The sequence below is a fragment of the Pristis pectinata genome, chromosome 3, assembly GCF_009764475.1.
Source record: "Pristis pectinata isolate sPriPec2 chromosome 3, sPriPec2.1.pri, whole genome shotgun sequence".
Lineage (NCBI taxonomy): Eukaryota > Metazoa > Chordata > Chondrichthyes > Rhinopristiformes > Pristidae > Pristis > Pristis pectinata.
The window spans coordinates 136,522,740-136,536,862 of NC_067407.1; the positions used below are offsets into that span (position 1 = coordinate 136,522,740).

The following is a 14,123-nucleotide window of genomic DNA, read 5'->3' on the forward strand; positions in this document are numbered from 1 at the left end:
AAGAACAAGACTCCCTGTATGGTATGTTGCCTCCCAGGTGCCAGGGTCAGGGACGTCTCAGATCGTGTGCACGGTATTCTTAAGGGGGAGGGTGAGCCAGCCAGAAATCATGGTGAACATTGGCACCAATGACATAGGTAAGATGAGGTTCCTGAAGAGCAAGTTTGGGAGTTAGGAAGGAAGTTAAAAAAACAGGACCTCGAGGGTAGTAATCTCTGGATTGCTGCCTGTGCCACACTCCAGGGAGGGAAAGAATAGGAGGATATGGCAGATAAACGAGTGGCTGAAGAGTTGGTGCAGGGGGCAGGGGTTCAGATTCGTGCATCATTGGGATCTCTCCTGGGGAAGGTATGACCTATACAAAAGGGATGGGTTACACTTAACTCGAGGAGGACCAATGTCCTTGCGGGCAGGTTTGCTGGAGCTGTTGGGGAGGGTTTAAACTAGGTTGGCAGGGGGATGGGAACCAGAGTGTTAGATTAGTTGATGAATCAGTAGGTGTAGAAGTCGATGCGATGTTTACAGAGAAGGTGAGGAAGGATAGGCAGGGGATGGGGCATAAATGCAATGTAGATGGGTTGAAATGTGTTTACCTTAATGCGGGAAGCATTAAGAATAAGGGGATGAACTTAGAGCACGGATCAGTACATGGAATTGCGATGTTGTGGCCATTACAGAGACGGCTGTCGCAAGGGCGGGAGTGGCTGCTTGAGGTTCTGGGGTTAGATGTTCCAAAAGAGATGATGAGGGAGGTAGAAGGGGTGGGGGGGGTGGCATTGCTAATTAGGGATAATATCACAGCTGTAGAAAAGGAGGGCATCATAAAGATCGTCTATTGGGTCAGAGTGGGTGGAAGTGAGAAACAGGAAGGGAGCGATTATTCTATTGGGAGTATTCTGTAGGCCCCCCCCCCCCCCCCCCCCCCCCCCCCCCCCCCCCCCCCCCCCCCCCCCCCCCCCCAATAGCAACTGGGACACTGAGACGCAGATAACTAGGCAGATTTTGGAAAGGTGCAAAAATAACAGAGTTGTTATGTCATGGATGACTTCCTTATTATCTATTGGCACCTCCCTAGTGCAAAAGGTTTAGATGGGACAGAATTTGTTGGGTGTGTACGGGAAGGATTCCTGACACAGTATGTGGACAGGCTGACTGGAGGAGAGGCCATGCTGGATCTGGTATTAGGCAATGAACCTGGTCAGTGACAGACCTCTCAGTGGGTGAGCATTTCGGGGATGGTGACCACAACTCCTTGACCTTTAGCATAGACAAAGATAGGAGCAGCCATTATGGAAAGTATTTAATTGTGGAGGGCAAAATTACGATGGTATTAGGCAGGAACTTGGGAGTGTAAGTTGGGATCAGATGTTCTCTGGTAAATGCACCGCAGGAATGTGGAGATGTTTAGGGACCACTTGCATGGGGTTTTAGATAGGCTTGTCCCAGTGAGACAGGAAAGGATGGTAGGGTGAAGGAACCATGGTTAACAAGAGAGGTGGAAGGTTTAGTCAAGAGGAAGAAGGAAGCTTATTTAAGGTTTAGGAAGCAAAAATCAGTCTGGGCTCTTGAGAGTTATAAGTTAGCCAGGAAGGAGCTTAAGAAGGGACTTAGGAGAGCTAGAAGCGGGGCATGAGAAGGCCTTGGCAAGTAAGGTTAAGGAAAACCCTAAGGCGTTCCACACGTATTTGAGGAACAAGAGGATGACGAGGGTGAGGGTAGGACCGCTCAGGGATAAGGGGGAAAGGAGGTAGGGGAGGTCCTAAATGAATACTTTGCTCCAGTGTTCACCAAGGAGAGGGACTTAAGACAAAGGGGTAGGGGAGGTCCTAAATGAATACTTTGCTCCAGTGTTCACCAAGGAGAGGGACTTAAGACAAAGGGGAAGTTAGCGTAGAACAAGCAAATGTGTTGGAGCATGTTTGAGGTAAAGAAAGGAGCAGTATCGGAGCTACTATAAAAAGCTTTAGGATAGATAAGTCCCCAGGGTCGGATAGGATATACCCCAGGATACTATGGGAAGAAGATTGCTGGAGCATTAACAATTATCTTTGAGTCCTCCCTGGCCACAGGAGTGGTACCAGAGGATTGGAGGAAAGCAAATGTTGTTTCCATGTTACAGTCACAGAGAAAGTGCAGTGCAGGTAGACAAATAAGGTACTAGGGCCATGATGAGGTAGACTGTGAGGTCAAGAGTTCATCTTAGTCGTATAAGAGGTCCGTTCAAGAGTCTTATAACAGTGGGATGGAAGTTGTCCTTGAGCCCGGTGGTACGTGTTCTCACGCTTTTGCATCTTCTGCCCAATGGGAGGGGGGAGAAGAGAGAATGCCTGGGGTGGGAGGGGTCCTTGATTATGTTGGCTGCTTTACCAAGGTAGTGGGAAGTGTAAACAGAATCTGTGGAGGGGAGGCTGGTTTTTGTGATGTGCTGAGCTGTGTCCACAACTCTCTGGCAATTTCTTACCATTTCGGGCAGAGCAGTTGCCATACCAAGCCATGATGTATCCAGATAGGATGCTTTCTAGGTGCATCGATAAAAATTGGTGAGGGTCAATGGGGACATGCTGAATTTCCTTAATCTCCTGAGAAAATAAAGGCCTGGTGAGCTTCCTTGGCCACAGTGTCCCACATGGTTGGACCAGGACAATCTATTGGTGATGTTTACACCTAGGAACTTGAAGCTCTCAACCATCTCCACCTCGGCACCATTGATACATACAGTGGCGTGTACACTGCCCCCGCTTCCTGAAATCAAAAGACCAGCTCTTTTGTTTTGCTGACGTTGAGGGAGAAGTTGTTGTCTTGACACCATGCCACTAGTCCCTCTGTCTCATTGTTATTTAGAGGTCTGGCCCACTACAATGGTGTCATCTGTGAACTTGTGGGGTGGTTGCATTAGCGTGAGCTACCATGGGGAGTGGGAGCCATGCTTGGATGTAAACCTGTCGTGCGTACATTTTGGCCCAGTGCTGGGCAGGTGGTGACTGAGGGATGTCGTTGATTAGCAAACGACAGACAGCTGCATTGATGCTGCCCCTGAGTGTCTGTAGCCCCCTCCTGGTTACCTGCTGAAACTGGGAAACTGCTGTAGCCGTGGGGTTAATCCCACTCTGGAGACTTCAGCACAAGAATGAGGCTGACACTGTATTGCATTACTGAGGGAGTGGTGCACTGTCACAGGTCTCTTGTTTTTGATGCTTTGTGTTTTAGACAGATTCTATCTGTTGCCTGGGTGACAGGTTAAACATCCCAAAGGACTATTTCGGAAAGGACAGGGAGCTCTCTCTGGTCATTAACAATAATCTGATGGGATTGGGCTGTGTCCTGCCTGCGCTCCATGACTCCAAGACTGTGTCTCTTGCTGCATAGTGTTTGGGGTGTGTGTATTTCAAGGGGGATCAGCGTGCATGTATTTGGGGTGGGTGTGTGTGTTCAGCGGGGCTGGGGGTGGGTGCATGTGTGGCGAATGCCTTGGCAGGTGTGTGTGAGTGTGTACGTGTTTCTGGGATTGCGCGGGCAGTGTTTTGAGTGCGTGCTGGCTTGGGCGTCGTTTTGGGTGTGTGTGTGTGCACGTTGGTGCACCTGGCATTTTGGGTGTGCATGTGCGCCCGCGCTGGTGTGCTTGGTGTTTTGGGCAGTGCGTTTGTGTGGCGTTTCGGGGGGAGGCGTGTCTGTGCGGGCATGTGTACCCCTCCAGTAACGGGCTGTGCCTCTTGCATCCCACAGAAGCGCCCTGCGCCACGCCGCTGGTGTGCGGCCTGGCCGCGCGGGTGGAGCTGGACAAGGATGACTACCAGCGGGTGGTCTGCAACAACGAGCACTGCCCCTTCGGCAACTGGATGCACCTGCAGTGCTTCTACGAGTGGGAGAGCAGCATCCTGGTTGCAGTTCAACTGCATCGGCCGGGCACGTAGCTGGAATGAGAAGCAGTGCCGCCAGAACATGTGGAACAAGAAGGGCTACGACCTGGCCTTCCGCTTCTGCTCCTGCCGCTGTGGCCAGGGCCACCTGAGGAAGGATGTGGACTGGTACCAGTCGCGCCGCAGGCAGGACGACAAGAAGAAGAAGCAGCAGCAGGCGGCGGGGCGGGCCCAAGGCCGGGGAGGCGCCCGCCGCCGAGGACGGCAAGAAGTGCAAGCTCAAACCGGCCCAGCAGGCCCCACGAGGGGCAGCGCCGGCTGTCGGTGGACCGCCAGAACTCCCAGGACAAGGGGCCCGCCCAACGGGGGCCACCGCGAGGTCTGCGGCTCGCCGCCCCAGCCCTCCCCGCCCTCGGCCTACCCGTCCTTCGCCGGAGCTGGGACGGGATCGGGGGCTGCGCCCCGGGCCCCCCGCCACCTGGGCGACTTCCTCAAGACAGCCCTGCAGGCCGAGGCCTGCCGCAAGCTGCTGCCCGGCGGCCCGCGCTGCGCCCAAGCCGAGCTGTGCCCGGCGTCGGCGGGGGGAGGTGGGGGCGGATCAGGGAGCCGGCTGGAGCCCGCCGTCCAGTTCTTGCGGCGGCTGGACCTCTCCGAGCTGCTGGCCCACGTGCCCAAGCACAAGATGAACACCTACCACGTGCGGATGGAGGACGACGCGCAGGCCGGCCAGGGCGAGGAGCTGCGCAAGTTCATCCTGGCGGCGCTGAGCGCCAGCCAGCGCAACGTGGTCAACTGCGCCCTCTGCCACAAGGTGCTGCCGGTCTTCGAACTCTTCCCGCTGGTCGACGGCACCCTGTTCCTCAGCCCCTCCCGGCACGACGAGATCGAGTACGACGTCCCCTGTCACCTCCAAGGTAGGTCCTGTGCGCGGAGGGGGAGAGAGGGCCGGACACAGGGAAGGGTCGGACCTGGTAAACAGCCTGCTCGAGGCTCACACAAGGAGCTGCCGATGCTGGAATCTGGTAAATTGGTTTATTATTGTCACCTGCACTGAGAAGAGGTACAGAGGAAAATCTTTGTTTTCTTTACAACAGTGCATTGAGGTAGTATAAGGGAAAACAATAACAGATGCAGAATAACGTGTTACAGAGTGCGGTGCAGGCAGATAATAAGGTGCAAGGGAGATGAACAAGGTATCACTCTTTGAATAACTCTGTTCTGTCTTAATATTAATGGCAGGGAGTAGCAACTGCTTTATTGTAGCTTAAATTGGTTTATTATTGCCACATTTACCGAGGTACAGTGAAAAACTTGTCTTGCATACCGTTCATACAGATAATTTCATCAACACAGTGCATTGAGGTAGTACAAGGGAAAACAATAACAGAATGCAGAATGAAGTGTTACAGTTACAGTGCAGGTAGACAATAATGTGCAAGGTCGTAACAAGGTAGATTGTGAGGCTAAGAGTCCATCTTATCGTACTAGGGACTGTTCAATAGTCTTATAACCGTGGGATAGAAGCTGTCCTTGAGCCTGGTGTGTACGCGCTTTCAGGCTTTTGTATCTTCTGCCCGATGGGAAGGGGGAGAAGAATGTCCGGGGTGGGTGGGGTCTTTGATCATGTCGGCTGCTTTACCGAGGCAGCGGTGTAGACAGGAGCGATCTGGAGCAATGCACAAAACGCTGGAGGAACTCAGCAGGTCAGACAGCATCTTGGAGGGAAATGGACAGTCGACATTTCGGGTCAAGACCCTTTATTTATCTATTTCCCTCCACAGGTGTTATACCTGACCCGCTGAGTTCCTCCAGTGCTTTTGTGTGTATTCCAGCAGCAGCAGTCTCCTGCATCTCCAGTCTGTGAAGGGGGAAAGAATTGTCAACATTTCAGACTGAAATCCTGCATCAGGGACCTGCAGCGCTGCAGGATTTAAGTTTATGTGAAAATAAATTGTACATAACTTACATCCATACATAGGACAGGCTGACATCTCGGTCTGCATGGACGAGTTTGGGCTATTTCCCTGCTGTGTAACTCTGTGAACCTCTATATATTTGGGGGGGGGGGGGGGGAAATCCAATTTATTTTATTGAGGTGGTTGAAACCTGAAGCAATAACAAACACTCTTCAATGAGAAGGGCGGTAGAGACAGGTACTCTCGCAACACTTAAGATGCTTAAAGGAGATGTGCAGGGTAAGTTCTCTTTTCATTTAGTGCTGGGTGCCTGGAACGGGCTGTTTGGTGGTGGTGGAAGCAGATACGATAGTGGCGTTTTAAGGGGCTGTTAGACGGACACATGAACATCGAGGGATATGGGTCATATACAGGCAGAAGGGATTAGTTTAATTAGGCATCGTGTTCGGTGCAGACATCGAGGGCGAAGAGCCTGTTCCTGTGCTGATCCATGCTCTAAGCATCCAGACAAGCACTTGAAACGCCAAACCTGTAGAGCAATTGTGGGTAAGTGGGGTTAGTATGGATAGGTGCAGTGGTCGGCATGGGACACAGTGGGCTGAAGGGCTGCTTCTGTGCTCTACGACTTTGACTCGCTGACTGGAGGTCAGTGGCGACAAACGGCCGTGCACGTGGTCTCTACCCTGCCACTTCATGTGCCTGTCTTAAGTGCCTCTGAAACATTGCTGGGGTATCTGCATCCACCACCTCCCCCGGCAGCATGTTCCAGCACTCTGTGTGCCTCCCCCATCTCCTTTAAACTTTCCCTGTCTCACCTTAAAGCTATGTCCTCTATGTATTTGTCATGTCTACCCTTGGGGGTGGGGGGGGAAAGACTGACTGTCTACCCCATCAGGATGTATCAAAAGCTTTGAGATGGGGAAAGCTGGAGAGTGAAAATACAAACAAAGAAAGGTGTGAATTGTAGGGCTGAAGGACAAGGTCAACAGGTTGGACTCTGCTGATAGAGGGAGGACTGAGCAAATATCCCAGTTGGATGCAGAAATGGCTATTCCAGTACAGAGAAAACAAGTTTGTCTGACGTACCTGACTTATTTGACAAATTTGGAGGCAGAATTCAAGTATACTGGCGGGACTCTTCAGTGTGGAGGAACAGAGGGATCTTGGGGTCCAGGTCCAGAGATCATTCAAGGTTGCCGCGTAGGTCGATAGGGTTGTTCAGGCGGCGTATGGCGTATCTGCCTTCATTCATCGCGGTATTGAGTTCAAGAGCCGCGAGATTGTGTTGCAGCTCTATAGAACTCTGTTTAGACCACACTTGGAGTATTGTGTTCAGTTCTGGTCGTCTCATTATAGGAAGGATGTGGAGGCTTTAGAGAGGGTGCAGAGGAGATTTACCAGGATGTTGCCTGGATTGGAGAGCATGTCTTATGAGGATAGGTTGAGTGAGCTAGGGCTTTTCTCCTTGAAGAGGAGGAGGATGAGAGGTGACTTGATAGAGGTGTACAAGATGATAAAAGGCATAGATCGAGTGGACAGTCAGAGACTTTTTCCAGGGTGACAATGGCTAACACGAGGGGGCATAATTTTAAGGTGATTGGAGGGAAGATATAAGGGGGATGTCAAGGGTAAGTTTTTTTACACAGAGTGGTGGGTGCGTGGAACGCACTGCCGGCAGAGGTTGTGGGGCAGATACATTAGGGACATTTAAGAGACTCTTAGATAGACACATGAATGATAGAGAAATGGAGGGCTCTGTGGGAGGGAAGGGTTAGATAGATCTTAGAGCAGGTTAAAATGTTGGCACAACATTGTGGGCCGAAGAGCCTGTACTGTGCTGTAGTGTTCTATATTAGCCATTTCTGGGAGTCCGAACAAAGTTAGAATTTATTGTCCCTTCCTCTGAGTGGATTGCCACAATGTTGCAGTGGACATTTTAAGACTGGTGCAAATAAAAAACAAAACCTGTAGGTGCTGGAAACCTGAAGTAAAGCAGAAAGTGCTGGAAACACTCAACAGGTCAGACAGCATCTGTGGAAGAGGAACAGTCAACGTTTCGGGCGAAAGCGACAAATAAGATGCCAGAGGAACTCAATGGGTCAAGCAGCATCTGTAGGAGGGAGATGGACAGTCGACGGTTTCGGGTCTTGGTCAAGGTGAAGGGTATCGATCCGAAACGTCGACTGTCCATTTTCCTCCACAGATGCTGCCTGACCCGCTGAGTTCCTCCAGCAGTTTGTGTGTTGCTCCAGATTCAAGCATCTGCAGTCTCTTGTGTCTCCAGTGTTTCGGGTTTGCCAGAATTGGGAAAGAGGGGGAGGGAGGGGAGAGAGAGATGCATTAGTTTTCAGTAGGAGAGCAGGCGGAGGAGAGGTGTGTAGGACAGAGGGAATGTCGTGATTAGAATGAGTCGATACTTGAATGGCAGTAGTTACCAGCACATTACACAACCAAGAAGTATAAGTTTCTTTACTGAGAGAGTGGTGGATGCCTGGAATGCGTTGCCTGATAGGGGTGGTGGAGGCAAATTCATTGATGGCTTTGAGTGGGGCTTGGTTGGGCACATGAATGAGAGGAAAATGGAGGGATATGGGCCATTCTGTAGGTGGGAGGGATTAGCTATGGCGGCACAACATTGTGGGCCGAAGGGCCTGTTCTGTGCTGTACTGTTCTATGAACCCATGCGGTCACAGGGAGAACGTACAAACTCCACACAGACAGCAGTGGAGGTCGGGATCGGACCTGGGTCTCTGGAGCTGTGAGGCAGCAGCACTACTAATTGTATCGCTGTGTCATCCTGGGGCTTTCTGGCTTATCCCTGTTCAAGTCTCTTGCGACGTTGTGTTATGATTCCATTAACTGTATCCTGGGTACGTTACAGAGATTGAGTTGAATCGGGGATTGTGTGTGTTCAAATCCCAGTTTTGAAGATTCAAATTCTTTTGCTTTCAGTAAAAGTGACCTTGAAGTTAAGGGATTGTTTCCAAACAGAGCTTGTTCATGATTTGGATGGCAATGTTGTTAACGTGGTTCGTAAGTTTGTGGATGATGTGAAAATTGGTGGTGCAGTGGGTGGTGAAGAGGGTTACCTAAGTTTACAATGGGATCTCGATCAACTTGGGAAATGGCCAGAGAACGGCCAATGGAATTTATTTGGGATGAGTGCGAATGTTGCACTTTGGTAAGTTAAACCAGGGCAGGATTTGCACAGTAAATGGTAGGGCCCTGGAAAGTGTTGTGGAACAGAGGAACCTGGTGGTACAGGTACATAGTTCCCTGAAAGTGGAGATGCATGTAGACAGGGTGGTGAAGGTGTTTGGCATGCTGGCCTTCATTAGTTAGAGCACTTGAGTACCAGAGTTAGGGTGCCATGTTACAGCTGTACAAGAAGAGATCACACTTGAGAGTATTGTCGCCTGGGTACAGGAAGAATGTCATTAAACTGGAAAAGATGCAGAAAAGATTTCACAAGGATGTTACCGAGACTTGAGGGCTTGAGCTATAAGGAGAGACTGGATTGGGTGGGACTTTTTTTTTTCCCTGGAGTGTAGGAGGGCTGAGGGATGACCTTTATAGCAGTTTATAAAATTATGAGGGGCATAGATAAGGTAATAAGAAAGAAAGTCTGTTTCTTTCCCCATGCTAGGGCGGACTCTAAAACTAGAGAGTATAAGTTTAAGGTGAGAGGGGAAAGATTTAAAGGGGACCTGAGGGGCAACTCTTTTGTATATGGAACAGGCTGCCAGAGGAAATGGTAGAGGCAGATACATTAACAATGCTTATAAGACATTTGGACAGGTACTTGGATGGGAAAGTTTTCGAGGGATATGGAGCCAAATGGGACCAGGCAATATGGGAAATAGGGACTAGCTCAGGTAAGCACCTTTGCCAGCATGGATGAGTTGGGCCGAAGGCCTGTTTTCTGTGCTGTGTTTCTGGTTATATTGTGCTTGTGGGAAGAAGGTATTCTGCCATCCTTGTATATAAGATGAAGCCAGATACATCCAGTTCCACACCAAAGCAGCTGACTGTTCGTTGCCCTTGGTCTGAAGCCACTTGGTTACAAAGAAGGTGATTCACTACCTGTCAGGGCAGTAATAGGTGAGCAGCAATTGTCAGTCTTGCCCACAATGAGCGTAAGCCCGAGGAAAGAATTGAAAGAGTATAGCGGGACAACTGTGATGTTCGGAGATGTGGAAAGCGGAGGAGGTCTTTATCTGTTTGCCTAAACTTTCTCTTTAGACACTTGCATCTACAGTTAAAGCAGCTCTTCCAATATAATTGTTTTTCATTCACCTTTTGGTGAATGAAGTGTATGGAACTTGCAACAAGGAATTCTCGGTCAATGTTTGGGGCCTTGCCTGTGAAGTATTAGCATAGAGCCACCAATGTCCTCACATAATGAGGTGTACAAGATGATAAGAGGCATAGAGCGAGTCAACAGTCAGAAACTTTTTCCAAGGCCAACAATGGCTAACACGAGGGGACATAATTTTAAGGTGATTGGAGGAAGATATAAGGGAGACGTCAGGGGTGTCTTTTTACACAGAGTGGAGGGTGTGTGGAACGCACTGCCAGCAGAGGTTGTGGGGGCAAATACATTAGGGACATTTAGAGACTCTTAGATAGACACATGAATGATAGAGAAATGGGGGGCTATGTGGGAGGGGAAGGGTTAGATAGATCTTAGAGCAGGATAAAATGTCAGCACAACATTGTGGGCCGAAGGGCCTGTACTGTGCTGTAGTGTTCTGTGTTCTATATAATGAGGCTTGGTGGGAATTAAAACTTATTTTGGTTAAAGTACAAACTTAGGTTGGTATCAAATTCAAAGCAGCTGCTGTGGTGGGTATTGGTCATGGTGCTTTTGTTAGCAAGGACAACTGGTTATAGAAGTACCTTTAATTGCACATTGAAGGCACATCAGAAGAATGTTCTCCTTTTGGATATGAAAATCTCTGATAAAGATAGTATTCATCCCCTAATAGTTCTCCACGATGCTGGTGAGCTGCCTTCTCGAACTGCCGCTGTCCCTCTGGTGAATGTGTTCCCCGCTGTGCTGTTGGGGAAGAATTCCAGGATTTGGACCCAAGTGACAATGAAGGAACGTGGATGTGTTTCCAGATTGGGATGGCGTGTGATTTTCGAGGGGAACCTGCTCCACTGCAAAGTCTCTTCAAGGTATGCAGACTTTGAAGAAGTTTTCCTCCTCTCTTCGATGGGAGTTCTGAGAGACCTTCCCTCACTGCTCCCTGACCACGTGCTCACTCGTACTTGCTCCCAGAGCCATGTGTCCTTCATGGTACTTGTCTCTGCTGCCATCTTGCCTCACGTGGCTTCCAACTCCATTCCAGGCCTCCCAGTTCGGTCCCAGCAAGGATCCAAGGTAGTTATGTTCCACTGATTGTGGTGTTCCTATGTCCTTGTACCTCTTGGTGGTAAAGTTGTGGTTTGGGAAGTGCTGACCTCGGAAACCTAGAGAAGTAACTACAGTTCATTTTTTTTTAGATGGTACACATTGCTCAATGTATGCCAGTGGTTGGAAGTAATGAATATTTAGAATGTGGATGAGTTGCCGCTCAGATAGGTTGCTTTGTCCTTGATGGGGTTTGAACTACTTGAATAGACCTGCTCTCATCTGCAGAAGTGCAGAGTTTTTTCATTACACTCTCCACCAGGAGATAGCAGTGGTTCAGGGATGGTGGCTCACATTGTCCTCTCAAGGGCAGTGAGGGATAGGCGACAAACAGTGGTCTTGTCAATTGATAGCAACACACAAAGTGCTGGAGGAACTCAGCGGGTCAGGCAGCATCCATGGAGGGAAACGGATGTTCGATGTTTTGGATCGAGATCCTTCATCTGGAACTGCTAGAGAAAGAGAGAGAGGGCTAGCACATGCTGGAGAGGGTAGCGTGTGGAATACAGAGAGAGAAGCCAGTCAGTGGAACATAACTATCTTTGATCCTTGCTGGGACCAAACTAGGAGGCCTGGAAATGGAGTTGGAAGCCACGTGGAGCAAGATGGCAGCAGAGACAAGTACCCATGAAGGACACATGGCTCTGGGAGTGAGTCGAGTGGCACGTGGTCAAGGAGCAGTGAGAGAAGGTCTCTCAGAACTCCCATCGAAGAGAGGAGGAAAACTTCTTCAAAGTCTGCATACCTTGAAGGGACCTTGCAGTGGAGCAGCAAAATGGAGACACAAGAGACTGCAGGTGCTGGAATCTGGGTCTCGATCCAAAACGTCGACTGTCCATTTCCCTCCACAGATGCTGACTGACCCGCTGAGTTCCCTCCAGTTCTTTGTGTTGTTCCAGCATCTGCAGTCTCTTGTGTCTCTGTCTTCTCAACGATACCTAGGTCCTCAAAAATGTTTGTCCGGCACCCTGGCGCAGCGGGCAGAGCCTCTGCCTCACAGTGCCAGAGACCCGGGTTCAATCCCGACCTCTGTCTGTGTGGAGTTTGCACGTTCTCCCTGTGACTGTGTGGGTTTCCCCCAGGTACCCTGGGTTCCTACCACATCCCAAAGGCGTGCAGGTTGGTAGGTCAACTGGCTGCTGCCATTTGCTCTTGGTGTGTAGGTGAGTGGTAGAATGTGGGAAGAATAAGATGGATAGTTGATGTTGGCATGGACTTGGTGGGAAAAGCGCCTGTATCTGTGCAGTATCCCTCAGGCAACAACTCTGAGATTGGATTCTCATTCTTTACATGTGTGCACCAGCCTTGTTGGTTAGTTCCATCCTACAACCTCAACAATACTGCATGTTGTTGACAGGTTTTATTACACAAATAATTTACAATAAATTTTTGTGACACTGGGAATTTACACTGGTGAAGATCACAACCAAGAGGGATGGCAAAAGAAATGAAACAGCACTTGGATTTGGGGAGTCGTGTATTAATTACTGTCTGCTGTTAATGTCTGTTAACTTGTCAACCCATTCTGCAAACCAACATTGGCTATGCCACACTTGTTATGAATTCACATCTCACTGTGGCCTTTCCTTGCAACTTGAACTACTACAACTATTCTAGAACTCCCTTTTTTTTTAAATTGCTTTTCCAAGTATGTCCACGCTTGACAGCTGCCTTCAGCTACCAGGCCCTAAGCTCTGAATTTCCTTCCCTAAACATCTCCACAAGTCGTGGAGCACAGTAACAGGCCCTTCAGCCCACCATGTCCATGCAGACCATGTTGTACCCATCTATATCAGTACCATTCTGTCCATGACCATCTATGCTTTGGCAATTCAAGTGCCCGACAAGGAACTTGAATGTTGTGAGAGTCTCTGCCTCCACCGTTCTTTTCAGGCTGTGTGTACCAGATTCCAAACAACCTCTGGGTGGGGGGGGGGGGGGGGGGGGGGTGGAATTCTTCCTCGAAACCCACGCTAAATCTGCCACCCCTCACCTTCAACCTATGTCCTCTGATTTTAGACATCTCTACCACACAGAAAAGTTTCTCACCATCTCCCCTAGCTCTGCTCCTTATGACGTTTTACGCCTCTATCAGGGGCGCCTCACACCTCCAGCAACACAGGTTCGATCCCGACCTCCAGTGCTGTCTGTGTGGAGCTCTGGCCCCCCTCGACCTCCGAGAGCAAACCCATCCAGTTTCTCTTTGAATAAACCTACTTCTTTGATCTTTTGTCCGAAAACCTCAGTTTCTTAACACTTGTGGAGCAGCTAAAGATGTTTTTTTTTTGCCACATTTAAGGCTGGTAGATAAATGGAAGGTGTCAACCAACATCACTGAACCCACTGGGCCCCCTATCCCCTCCATCTACTGTTCACATCTGCCCACCGTGTCTCCTTTATTTGGTTCTACTCATCCTTTCCTCTCAGATTCCATCACCTGCAGCCCTTTGATGCCCCCACCTATCACGTCCCAGCCCCTGTCGCCACCTCCACCCTTCCCTCCCCCCCCCCCCCACTGACTCCATCTGTCAATCGACTCCTGCTTGCCTCGTTCTACCTATCACTTGCCTGCTCCTGCCTTGCTCCCCCCACTCAACTTTAAATACTGGCTACCTGGCCTTTACACTCTCCTGATGCAGGGTCTCGACCGGAAACATCAAATATACCTTTGCCTCCACAGGTGCTACTTGAGTTCCTCCAGCATCTTGTGTGTTGCTCCAGATTTCAGCATCTGCAGTCTCTTGTGTCTCCACTCAATGTTATCTGGTCATTGTTGCAGTGCTGTCTGTAGGAGTTTTCTGGACACAAGTTGGTTGTTGTGTTTTCTCTTCTTGCTATGACGGCTATTTCCAACAATACTTCATTAGTTGTAATGTAGTTTGGGACACCTTGTGGTGATCCAAAGATGAATGAAAATACCATTGTTGACTGGCT

At 49.7% G+C, this 14,123-nt stretch overlaps 1 protein-coding gene across 1 annotated transcript in view; it reads left to right on the forward strand.

The window, feature by feature from the left end:
- Window positions 1-14,123, forward strand: part of heca (hdc homolog, cell cycle regulator) — a 52,376-nt gene that overhangs the window by 12,240 nt on the left and 26,013 nt on the right. Inside the window, 4 exon segments of the mRNA XM_052013108.1 lie at window positions 3,724-3,881; window positions 3,883-4,101; window positions 4,104-4,207; window positions 4,209-4,771. Of these exon segments, the coding sequence (XP_051869068.1) occupies window positions 3,724-3,881; window positions 3,883-4,101; window positions 4,104-4,207; window positions 4,209-4,771 (1,044 nt within the window).